Consider the following 12,704-nt stretch of genomic DNA (forward strand, 5'->3'; position numbering starts at 1 on the left):
ATGTAAGTTATAATTAATACATGAATGTAACACTACTTTTCCTTTATTTTCAAGCATGGACTCTGACTTCAACATTACATGTTCCATGTTTCCAACACTATTAATAACTATACTGTAAAGTACAAATCCAAAAATACCATATTAAATACTAAATTGGTACAAGCAGACAAAAATTTCAAAGTGGGAGAACATGTCATCTAAGGATAAAAGGTTTTTTCTCATTTTTTTTACACAAGTGATGTATTATTTATTGATTAAATTAATTGCCTCATCACCTCTGACTCACAGTGTTTATTCATGGTTTTAGTGAATACTCCTGGATATCAGCTTCCTGCATAGTCACAGAACACCTGCGCAGAGCACAAGTACTTTATCACAATATTCATGTTGTGTTCCTTTAGGTTCACGCTATTCCCTGTGTGATTGTTCTTTTCACAAATTCACAAAGAAACTCATTTTCTCTATGAGGATGTAAGGCATCGTATACTGATAATTGTAGTGTTAAAATTCCTAGTCAGGATCTTTTTTCTTGATAATTTTCATCACTTCCCATACCATTACTCAAACGTATACTAAAGGCTTTTCAGGCAATCTTCTATTTCACTTATAGTCCATACTCAGTTCTGTATAATTAATTTTTCATCTTTATCCCCTCTCGAACTTCACTGGCTAAGTTAGTCTTACATCCTAGATTCATTTAATAAGTGCCCTGCTATTATTCCTACTACTATTGCTCCCATAACTAAAACCCACTTTCCAAACTGCTTCCAGAGTGGTATCTATAGAATGAGACCAAATATTGTTATTTCAGTAAATTCATAACCAACAAGATAAATTCCAAAATCCATTGATTCACAGAAAAACATGTTAGGACTCAGGTTTGCAATTTTAGTCTTCAATGCCTATCATGTATACACTTACCTTCTTTGTTCTAATATAACAAGTTGGACTATAAGTAGATCTCTGCAAAATGCCCTCTGTTTCTCTCCTTTATAACACTGCAGCTTATGGAAATCACCATGGTTTACCATGACCTTTATAGGGAAGTCTTTTGTGAACTTGGAAAAATCTCCATACAGACCAGTTGGAGTGAAACATATCATGTATATTTCATTTTCATGGTAGTGACCAAACAATATTGCAATTATATCCTTACTTCTCTGGTGCATCTAAGAGATGGATATCTTTATGAGGAGACACATTATGTTGTAGTGTCTTTGTAGTGTCAGAGTCTAACATAGCATCCAGAATGTGGAGAATAAATGACAAAACAAAAGGGGCAACAGAAAACTAAATATCTCTGGCCACCTTCCAGCAATATGGGATTTTTTTCTAAACTTGCAGTGATTCTGAGCAGTGTCATAATCTTGAGGTCCCAGGGTTAATATGCCAGCACTATGTCATTCATTTCAGAGGAGTATTTATATATTAAATGCTAATAAACTTTGCCCTTGAATTCTGTTATCATTCTGTTTTCTATCCTTTAGCTTCTCAATTCCAAATCACAGGCCTATGGGTTGTATTTATGCCTCCTTTTTGAACTCTGATTTACATCATTGATGAAAATTGCAAAAGTCCTTTATTAAGCTTTACTGAAGAATTTTGGCATAATCTTGCTACTTTAAAATCTTGACCCTCTAATATATTGGATGAATTTTATTCTCCTGAGCATCTATTCTTGCTAAACTCCCTGAAGTGAGTAGAAAATGTTAATCATGCTCAAATGCCAGGAAACACAAGGCTTTTTCCATTATAATTTTTTTTTTACTGTACATGAATAAAAACTTTCTAAAAAAGTGATAAAACCACTTCTCACCTAAACTACTTTAAAGAAATAGTGTTTGTAGAAACTGTCTGGAAAGGCATACATTTGCTATGCAACAGCATGATAAAATGGCTATTTTTTTCGAATTCTAAGGAAAACTAATACTAAAATCTATTTTTGTCATACAGAAGTGCAACTACTGGGCACAAGGAAAATTACTTCAAAAAGAACACAAAGTGGTGAAACAAATACTGAGGAGCATGCCAATTCAGTTAGGAATTTAGCCTCCAGGATGCAGGAAAAATAATCACAGAAGGTTAACTTTAAGATGGCCTCCTGCTGTGCTTGATATTGGAGGTTTAATCCTTAGCTGTGCACAGCTTCCCATATGAGGATTGATCTTGTCCACAGTATATTTTGTGGATTCATGTTTATTTGTTTGCACTAGGCATGAAAACTCAGGATGGTCATTTTTGTTATTAAAATTATGCAGGGGGGCGACTGGGGGCTCAGTGGGTTAAAGCCTCTGCCTTAGGCTCATGTCATGATCCCAGGGTCCTGGGATCAAGCCCCCACATCAGACTCTCTGCTCAGCAGGGAGCCTGCTTTCTCCCCTCTCTCTCTGCCTGCCTCTCTGCCTACTTGTGATCTCTGTCAAATAAATAAATAAAATCTTTAAAAAAAATAAAAATAGAATTATGCAGGATCTCATATTTAACATCAACTCCAAGTTTTGCTGCCAGTCCCAAGAAACACTGGGAAAAGCATAACAAAATGAGCCTTATTTAATATTTCAAAAAGTTCTGAATGGATGTGTGGCTTAAGAAAATGTATCTTTGATACATGGCTGAATTATTGGATACATACTTATTATGTTTCATGTTAAAATTTGAGGTTAATTTACTGGCGATTCACAGACCTGTACCCCTGGGGCTAATAATACATTATATGTTTATAAAAATTTTTTTAAAAATTGAGGTTACTTTAAATGTTTTTGGTAAAAATTCTGAAATTGTGTTACTTTGATAAGGGATGGGAAAACAAGTTTCGTGATACAGTTGATTTTAGTGAAGACATGAACAAATGAATATGTTTCCTTTTATATGAGATTTTATTACTTGGTGTCTTCTATAAAAGTATTACATTTTAAGAGAGCCTCAAATATTAATATTTTCTATAAAATATGCAACAATGAATGAAAGAAGCTGTGGCATTTATTGTACTATAATATAATTATTATAAGTTGTCTCTAACTGTAACTTAAAATAATCATAATTTTATCCAACTTTAAATTATTAAACCTGATTCTCCTCTCTCTTCACCCTCCCACCCTTCCCCAGTCAATCATAGCTGTCCTGATGATCAGTTTAAATGCAAGAATAATCGCTGTATCCCCAAGAGATGGCTCTGTGATGGAGCTAATGATTGTGGAAGCAACGAAGACGAATCCAATCAAACTTGTGCAGGTAAAGGTTTGCTTGAATATATACATAAATCGCTTCCAAAGTTAGTGTCCATAAAAATGCAGGTCACTGCTTTGAACTAAGCTGAACCTTCCTAAGGCTGATGATCTGATTATTGCAGTATTAAATAAGTTCAGAGTTTGATGCCACAAAAGCTAGAATACAAATTATCTTTTACTTAATCCGTGGGCATGACTCTGCTTTCCAAAGTAATTTGGCACTTTATCTATCCATATGGGTTGACTGTCAATACACTGCTTGGACAAGGCTTGTCCCTGCTAAATCTTAATTGGCAGTGGAGGGTGAGGTTTATTAGCATGCTGTGATGGAGGCCATGAAGAAAGGTTTGTGTGTGTGTTTTGTTTTGTTTTGTTTGCTTTTTACCTCAAAAAAAAAAATAATCTGTGTATTTTATTTAGTCTGCTGTAGAATACCTCTGTGAATAGCTTTCTGTTCCTGGTACACTATTTATGTGGCATAGATTTTTTTCCCCCTTTTCATGAAGTCCCAAGTCATAAAGCCTATTAATATTTCCATAAAATTTATCCCACTGTAATACATCTGTGAATCCCTAGTCAGTTTCTCTTTGAATAGGGATACACAGCTTGTGCACAGGTTATAATAGATGTTGGAAAGGTCATGATTAGTCAGATAAGTATTGAAAAATGATATTGACTAGCAGCAGCCTAGACCTATTCATTAAATGATGAAGAAAAAGTAGTATATTTGATGACTCTTACTGATATTGGTAACAATTGTGGGTTGTTTTTTTTTTTTTTTAATCATTACATACAGCAGTGTCAAAATTTATCAACACCTCCCTTCTCGATTTGCCAAAATAAGGCTCAAAAATAAAAATTATTATAACCTATTAGTGAAAACTGTAGGGACAGCATATACAGAAAATACCCAGAAATTAAGAAGCCTGGTTTGTACTCTAGATTGTGTCACTGGTTTTCTCTTGGAAAGACTTGTCCCTCAATGCACTATAATTTCCTTATATATTTCTTTCTGCTCCGCAAGAGTATGAATTGACTAGAAAATATTTCCTAACTGTTTTTTATCATATACTAAGCAACAATGAAAGAACAACACAGTCCGTATCCTAACCTGCATCTCATATTTAGCTTTTTTTTTTTTTCCATTGTGACATATTTGCTGAGGGTCTATAAGCTATTCTGTTGTCCCTTGACTAAATATAGTTTGATATTTTAGAGTAGCTATTTTTAAGTTATTTTGTGCATCAGGTAAGGTTGTTTTACAAAGAGCTATCAAATAAAAAGGAACCTATAGAGACTCTTTGGTCCTAGTCTCTTCCTTCAAGTCCATTCATTTCATAGATGAGGCTCTGACTTGCCTTAACTCACATCATTGGCAAGAACTGGGAAACTCAGTGTGTAAGTTATTCTCTAAGCCTATTGCTCTTGTTATCAAACTATTTCATCCTGTGTTTTAGCTAGAATTTTAGGTATGGTCATTTTAACTTTGCCCAGACTGTTCTTACAATAATGTTTATAATTTACAATGAAGAGTCTTTCTAAGCTGGTGCAATTATTATATTTTTAAAAACTTAAGATTTAGTTCTGAGAGTGTTCCATTACTTCCTAAACAGATAGGTCTATTTTCACCTTAAAATTAAAGGCATTGCTGACTCAATTCATAATAACATGTCTTTCTTTTTTTTTTTTTATGTTACACTCTTAAAATCTGCTTGTTTCCACATGATTTTTAAGGGAACATTTGGGATTGACTAGCTACTGATAGTAGTAAAAGTGGAAATGCTATGTATAAGAGCAAATAAAACAATCAATCCTAATCAGTCCTAATTAGTAAGATTTCTCAGCCAGTCCAGGCCTGTAGTCCACTAGGAAATGGGGTACAACCTGCTTGCACCTCAAGTGTCACTTTCAGTGATGGCTGATAAAGCATGCCAATCATTACTAGATCTTCTTGTCAGTATATTCATAATAGATGCTATGGTCACAGTATGCCTTAAGGAATTAAGAAGAACAAAAATTAAGGATAAAAAGAATAAAAAGAAAACCACAAATACACCTTTTAGCTTTGAAAATTAAGTATGCTGTTGTGTTACATTTCCATTTTGTTTGACCAAAATAAATAAATCGGTCACATAGTTCATCATACTGAAAAAAAAAATACGGCAAATACATTAGATAATTTCTCTGGCTGGGTCATTTCTGTCTATAGGCATATACACAGATATGTGTCACAGATAAAGGATTTCCCAACATGGGGGTTATTTTGTAACTAAATCCACTGTCCTGTAGCTTTCAGCATTGTGACTACTTTATAACTAAAAGAATTCTTTCCTACAAGATGCCAATTACCAATTTTGTTCCTTTGGGATTTCTCCTTCATAACATGAATCTACTAATTCAATAAAAACTTACCACAACATCGGATATAAAAAGAGGACAAATACACTATATCTTTCATTAGAAGGCTGAGTGGAAATGGGGAGAAAAAACATGTAAGCAGGTCTTTCTAATGCAATATTCAAAGTGCTAACTTGAACTACAAATGGAAGCACAAGAACTACTAATTTAGTCTTTGTGTATCTCGCAAGGCTTCCTGAGGAAGGTGATATCCGAACTAAGCCAAAGAAAGAAATGAAGGAAGGAAGGAAAAGAAAAAGAGAAAGAGAGGGAGGAAGGACATAAGGAAGGAGGGAGGGGACAAAGGAATGAACCTGAATCAGTTCGAGTCATTCAATTAGGAAAAATAATCTGATAAAATTAACCTTTGGCAAGATTGTGGAACAAAAGGCAACATACACTTTTGGTGATGTATAAATTATTTTTTTCTACATTGGAAAGCATTTAGCTAAACTCAATAAAGTGGAGATTGTGCATACCTTCAAGTCTGTAATTCCATTTCTAGATTTATACTCTAATGTCTATGCTCAAAGAGATGCAAGTAAGAAATTCATTGCCCTAATGCTGGTAATAGTGAGAAATTAGAAATAATTCAAATACCCATTAACAGGAAATATATCTTTCACTATATAAAAAACTATGTATATAAAACACCATATAAATATATATATATGCTCATATATATGACACTATATAGTGTTATAATCACATAGGAGAACATTATTCATACTTAAATTGAATAGACTAGAGCTCAAATACCAACAGTAATTAATTTCAAAGGCAATGTTAACTACAAATTGCAGATTATAAATCACTTAGTGACATTTATATGAAATCTAAAAATACAAAACAATTCTACATGAACTTATTTATTTATAAATGTGTAAAAATAGAATTAAAATATGTCTGGAAATGGAAAAAAAAGATTATAAGTTAAGGATAGTAGTTAATCTAAAAAGATAGAAATATGACTGAAAAAATTACATAGGTGATTTTAAATGTACCTATAATACATTTTTCTGAAATAAAACAAAAACAGTCTGTAGTAAATATAGGAAAAGAGATATGATAGAGCTATATGATGGTAGACCAGTGTTAATATTATTATCTTCTATGCTTTTCTATGTGTTAGAAATATTTTACTGGGGGGGAAAGAAAAGAATAATGAATTGGTATAGTTACTGAGGGTGAGGTGAAGTTCATGGGGGGTGGGGGTTGGAGGATATGCTTGGAAGACGAAACAGCACTAGGCAGAAGAAAGCTGACAGGGGCTTGGTCAATGTTCTCCCTTACATATATATATATATGTTTCTCTACTTATGAGAAAGACCCAGAGGCCAAAGATGAGGAGTAGTTAGATGTGAAGTTATTTTTCCTCATAGTCGCTAATGATAATCCTTGGATTCAAGGCTAGGCAGTTTCAGACCAGATTTTTTCCACAGCACTGAGCTCTAATTAGATTACGTGTTTATTCTTCTCACATCCTCCACGTAGTTTGACTAAATTCGAACTAGGCAGATAGATTTGAATTAAGAAAACCTGATATATTAAAAATTGGACTTCCTTATAAGATAAATTGAAAAATATGTGTTGATATGACATAGGTTTTGTTTAAATAGAATGCTTTGATTAAAATATGGCAAAGGCGAAGTTTAGGAATAATGTATGAAGATCTCTTCGCTTCTTCCTCCTTATTGTTCCCATGCATTGTGGGATTTCTCACTGCTACATGACAGCAGGAGAAGCATAATTAGTGATGGATAGAAAACATTCATATTGTGACAGTGGATTTCTGATTCACTGCTAGATAAACAATTCCGCTGAGGAAGTTGAATTTTCCTCTTCATTAGAGAAGCATTTGCTACAATATTTGAGTCCTCTGGGGCTGCTTGCTAATCTCACCTCCAGACTAATTTAGATCTGATAGAGACAGGAACTGAAAAAGTAAATGCTGATAAATCCAGTGATTAAAAAGGCATGATTTAGTCCATGTGATTATATCATATGGACAGACAGTACTTGTAGATTTATGGAATGAAGCATTCTTCCTATCTGGAATTACTTAAATTTCCTCACTAGACTAAGCAGATAGTTTTTCCATGATTAGAACAGGGATTCATGTATGTTGAGGTCATATGATCCCTCAGTAATAAGCCAGTAAATACTCTTTCAAGTAACGGGTCCTGACAGTTCTTCAAGCTTCTGAGTTAGTGAGGCGACACACAAATTTCCACACTACACAATGTGAAATAGTTCTTTTTTTTTTTTAAGATTTTATTTACTTATTTGTCAGACAAGTAGGCAGAGAGGCAGGCAGAGACAGAGAGAGAAGGCAGCAGGCTCCCCGCTGAGCAGAGAGCCCGATGCGATGCGGGGCTGGATCCCAGGACCCCGAGATCATGACCTGAGCCGAAGGCAGGCTTTAACCCACTGAGCCACCCAGGCGCCCCGTGAAATGGGTTCTTTTTTTTTTTTTTTTAATTTTTTATTTTTGATAAACATATATTTTTATCCCCAGGGGTACAGGTCTGTGAATCACCAGGTTTACACACTTCACAGCACTCACCAAAGCACATACCTTCCCCAATGTCCATAACCCCACCCCCTTCTCCCAAACCCCCCCCCCCCAGCAACCCTCAGTTTGTTTTGTGAGATTAAGAGTCACTTATGGTTTGTCTCCCTCCCGATCCCATCTTGTTTCAAAGAAAACTCTTATTAAATTTCTCTTAAACCTCAAAAGGTAAAGATTATTTACTGCAATCAGAGAAACAAAACAAAGACCTGCAAGAAAAAATCGACCTTGTTCACACCTCTATGCCCTTTTCTTCCCACTGAGTAAACTAAATGCCAACACCTTCATCTTTCTCTAGGCTAATACAAATGTAGACACATTTTTCCAAGTAGTTTTATTAAAATTACCTGGGAACTTTGTTGATTTAATCTAAACATTGGAATAATTTCACAGAAAATGCATAGTTAGCCAAATGAAACAACAAATATTTAATTCTACTTGAAATGACAACATTGAAATCTTCAAAAGTGTACATATTTGTGGGATACTTAAAATCTATAATGTAAAATAAATGCTCTATTTGTAAAAAAAGGAAAATCCAAATATTACATAGAAGGCTTTAGATTCAGAACCCTTAGCTACATAAACAAAGTGGAATACAAAGTGTAATGATTTTCTGGAATTTCTAATTATACACACTAGGTTAGAAATGGTACTTTGAATTGAATAAGAAAAATCAAACCAATAATGTTTTCATTGTTTTTCTCAAGTAAGCTTTTAAGTATCCACTAATAATAGATATCTTTTTACATAGCAAGTATGCTTTGCTTAAAAGGAAATAATTAGCACATAACTTTGTAGAGATTATTTTAAATTACCTCCGAAACCCTGATTTATGGAAACCCATTTTAGTGTGTCTGGATGACTTGTCTTTCAACCACTCTCAATTTTATACCAACCATTAGACATTTTGATGAAACAGAAATGCATCCTTCTAATTCTTAAACCCCCAAACAGAGGGAAGTACATAAACTGAGCAATGTCTCTTCTCATAACTACAGAAATCTAAACCCTAATTGTTCTTCATCTGTCCAGTCCTCATCTGACCCAAATATTAACCGGTTTGAGTATCCCCTTCTTATAGTTTCCCACTCTTTTTTTCTGACTAAGTAAAAAAAAGGGGTGATAGGGAACTGATACGTAAGAAAACAAATTTGTGTTTCAGACAGACAAAAGAAAAAATAGGTAAGTAAAAAACAAAACCAAAACAAAAAAAAAACAAAAACAGAACCTAAGTCTGCAAAACTAAAACCTGGGAGAAAAGTTAGGATAGCTGTCTAGGATTTCATGCTTTCAAAAGTTGACCTGACTGTAATAGAAAATGGTAATCAACTCCCTGTAGAATATAACCAACCCCTTCACTGAGTAATTGAAGCCCCTGCCTTTGGCTAACATAGAAAGAATGATTCCATGTGTGTGTTCATTGAAACCCATGAGAGAGTCCAAAGCAAAGTTTATTCATATACTTTGATTAAAAAGCTATATAGTTTTATTTAACTATGCTGAAAACTGAATTTTAAAAATCTGTAATAAAGCTAAATGTATGTTTTAAGTAATATTTTCTGCATTCTAAAATTTCTATATTTTCTCCATACATTGGATCACTTAGAGACCAAGAAATAAATGTACTGAAAGGTTAAAGGAAAAGAACAAATCTGTCCCCGTGACTAGAAACTAGATACCCTGATATAGTCTCCAAATCCTTCATCCCACATTACAGAAAGTTTTCTTGGTTTATTGACAAAGACTATGTGAAATTCTTTTTTGTTAATTAAAAGTTGGATGAAATTTAATTCAACCGTGTATTCATAAGCATGTGCCGGGCAAAAATTGTAAAATAATGAATTCATAGCTTCATTTATGGAAGTGTGTAAGGATTACTGAATATCTTGTCATTTAGCATCCACTGTAATTGAAGGGGAAAGCATGTGAACTTCAGAGAAGACAAGCAAGCTGGCAGTATCGATTAGCAAAAATTTACTTTAAAATATTTTATCTAATAAAGCAATAGAATATCTTATGTGTAAAAGAGTTATTGAATGATTTATGTCACCTGAACATTGTTTAAAAGGTCTTTAAATGTATTATTTGTACATTAATTGATTATCTTAGCCAGAACATGCCAGGTGGACCAGTTTTCTTGTGGAAACGGCAGGTGCATTCCCAGAGCATGGCTATGTGATAGGGAAGACGACTGTGGCGACCAGACAGACGAAATGGCATCTTGCGGTAAGTTATGAGTGAACCATGCTGTTAGTGAAGACTGTGTCAAATCACTATCATCTCTCTCAAGAGACAATTTATTTCTTTATGAACACTAGTCAGCAAGGCAGAAGATGTGTTACATTTTATCACTGCCTTTTAGGCCCGAGTGTGTACCTTAATGCTAACTTTAGAATATATCTGTTTAATGAGTCAACAGCATATTCTAGGCTAAAATAAATGGATCCAAACATTACAAATTTTATTAGGAAGTGGTTATTATAAGCCTAACAGGACATTCTCAAATGTTTGTTATTTATCTTGTGTTGGTAATTTTTTTTTTTTTCCCAAATAGAGTAGCTCATTGAATGACATTTGGAGTAAATTAGAAGTACATGTTTCTTGTTGACATGCATATGTTATCTTCTTGGAACAATAAACAATACAGACTGAGATTACATAGTTGATAAATCATTTGTTTCATTTCTATTGAGTCATATAATTCTGTTATTAGTTTAAGTTTATAATTCTGTTGTTAATGGCAAAATTCTCACTTTCTACCAATCCTCCTACTTTTGGAAATGGCATTTATTGTTAAAGTTTCAAATTTTAATTACTCACATTTGTGCCCATGTATCAGTAGATTTTATTATCAATCTCTGAATAATGTATAGTGAAACAGTAAGGGAATGAATCCTGTTTTCTAAGAACTTGGGCCTTATTTTAGGCATAGCTATGGATTTTAAAATCACTAATGGGGAAAACATGCACTAGATATGCTTATCACATTTATTAAATATATAATGCAATTGGGTATATATCTTTTAATAATTTAACTCCATGTTCTAGCACTTCTAACAGTGGGAAAATAAGACTTTTTTTTTTAAACCTCTCAATTGAAAAAGCTCTATTTAGGGGATGCATTCATGATTTACCTAAAATTTAATTTTGAAAAATTATCTTATACTTGACTTATGTCCCTGTAGACTTTTGAGTGTGTGACCTTTGAATAAAGTATAGATAAGTAAGTAATACTAACTGACATTGTCAAGAAAACAAAATAATACCAGTATTGAAAAAGAAAGCAATAGACAGTCATACACAGTAACAGTTAATTTTACATTTCACATGTAGATTTTCCAAAGCCTGTCCAGTTGAGGGATTTGAACAATATATCCTTCTCCTTTCCAATGCCCAGACTATTCTTGTGGCTGGGTCTGCATTTAGTCAGCTCTGTTATTTGGGAAAGCTTGATTGCTTTTCTGTCCCCAGCATCTCCTTCCAGAATATAGCAAAAAGATAATGAATAACCTGAAAACATTAAAGACAGTGAAACTCTGGAATCAGTCTAATTTAGAAGGAAAGACTATGAAAACGTTATAGAATAGGAAAATAAATAATGAGCTCATTAGAGAACTTCGGTTAGATTTTTGATCTGACATATTTAGTACTTTTCACAAGATGAGGGAAAGAAGGGTTGGAAGGAGTTCAGACATATATTTTCTTCTTGAATATTTATAGCAAATCTATGAGAAACTTACTATTGTTCAGATTTTATGGGTAAGAGAATCAAAACTTAGAGACATTTGACAACTTGCATGAGATCACAGGGCTAATAAATAGCAAGACAGGCTGTGAATCCAGGCATACCTGAAACTAAAACTCAGACATTTCAGGTCAACTTTGTCTGGGAGCCATGGATTGGGTGGAAATAGGGAGCAGATCAAGTCATTATATCTATCCATATCATTGACTATCTTATTTTAAAACGTATACATATAATGAGTTTTGTTCTTTGGTGGTTTGATAAATCTTTTAAGATCTCATGCTGGGGAGGAGTCCTGATCTAATGTTTGCCTATTTTTTGTTGTGTAAATACTCCTGCCATGGCCTGTATCAAGTTGCCAACACGACTTTCTGAATGCAGATTTGGGAGAATATGTGCACACCGACATATAGTATTTCCACAATACAGATGTAATAAACATAACTAACTCCAAGAGCAAAATAATCAGGAAATTAAGAACCTTGAGCATTTATTACCTTGGCTTTCAACATTATTTAATTAGAAATGTATATAGTTTATTTATTTCAAATAATAGATGTATGCTTATCAACTGATTCCTAGAATCCTTGAAAATTTAAAAATCGATTATTGCAGGCTGGTACAAGACATCTCCAATATACCACTGGATAGGAACACACTGTGAAATGTAGTTGTCAGTTTGCTTCTGAAATTTAGCCAAATTTTATAAAGTGTCAGTAAGCCACATGGGTTAGTCTCAGCACCGCTTCCCTTTTATAAG

The 12,704-nt window shown here is 33.7% G+C and overlaps 1 protein-coding gene across 1 annotated transcript in view; it reads left to right on the forward strand.

Moving 5' to 3' along the window:
• LRP1B (LDL receptor related protein 1B) overlaps positions 1 to 12,704 on the forward strand; it is a 2,002,169-nt gene that overhangs the window by 1,222,624 nt on the left and 766,841 nt on the right. Inside the window, exons 18-19 of the mRNA XM_059394361.1 lie at positions 3,106 to 3,231; positions 10,309 to 10,425. Coding sequence (XP_059250344.1) covers positions 3,106 to 3,231; positions 10,309 to 10,425 — 243 coding nt within the window. The remainder of the gene's footprint in view (positions 1 to 3,105; positions 3,232 to 10,308; positions 10,426 to 12,704) is intronic.

This window comes from Mustela nigripes, chromosome 3 (assembly GCF_022355385.1).
Source record: "Mustela nigripes isolate SB6536 chromosome 3, MUSNIG.SB6536, whole genome shotgun sequence".
In the NCBI taxonomy this organism is placed as follows: domain Eukaryota; kingdom Metazoa; phylum Chordata; class Mammalia; order Carnivora; family Mustelidae; genus Mustela; species Mustela nigripes.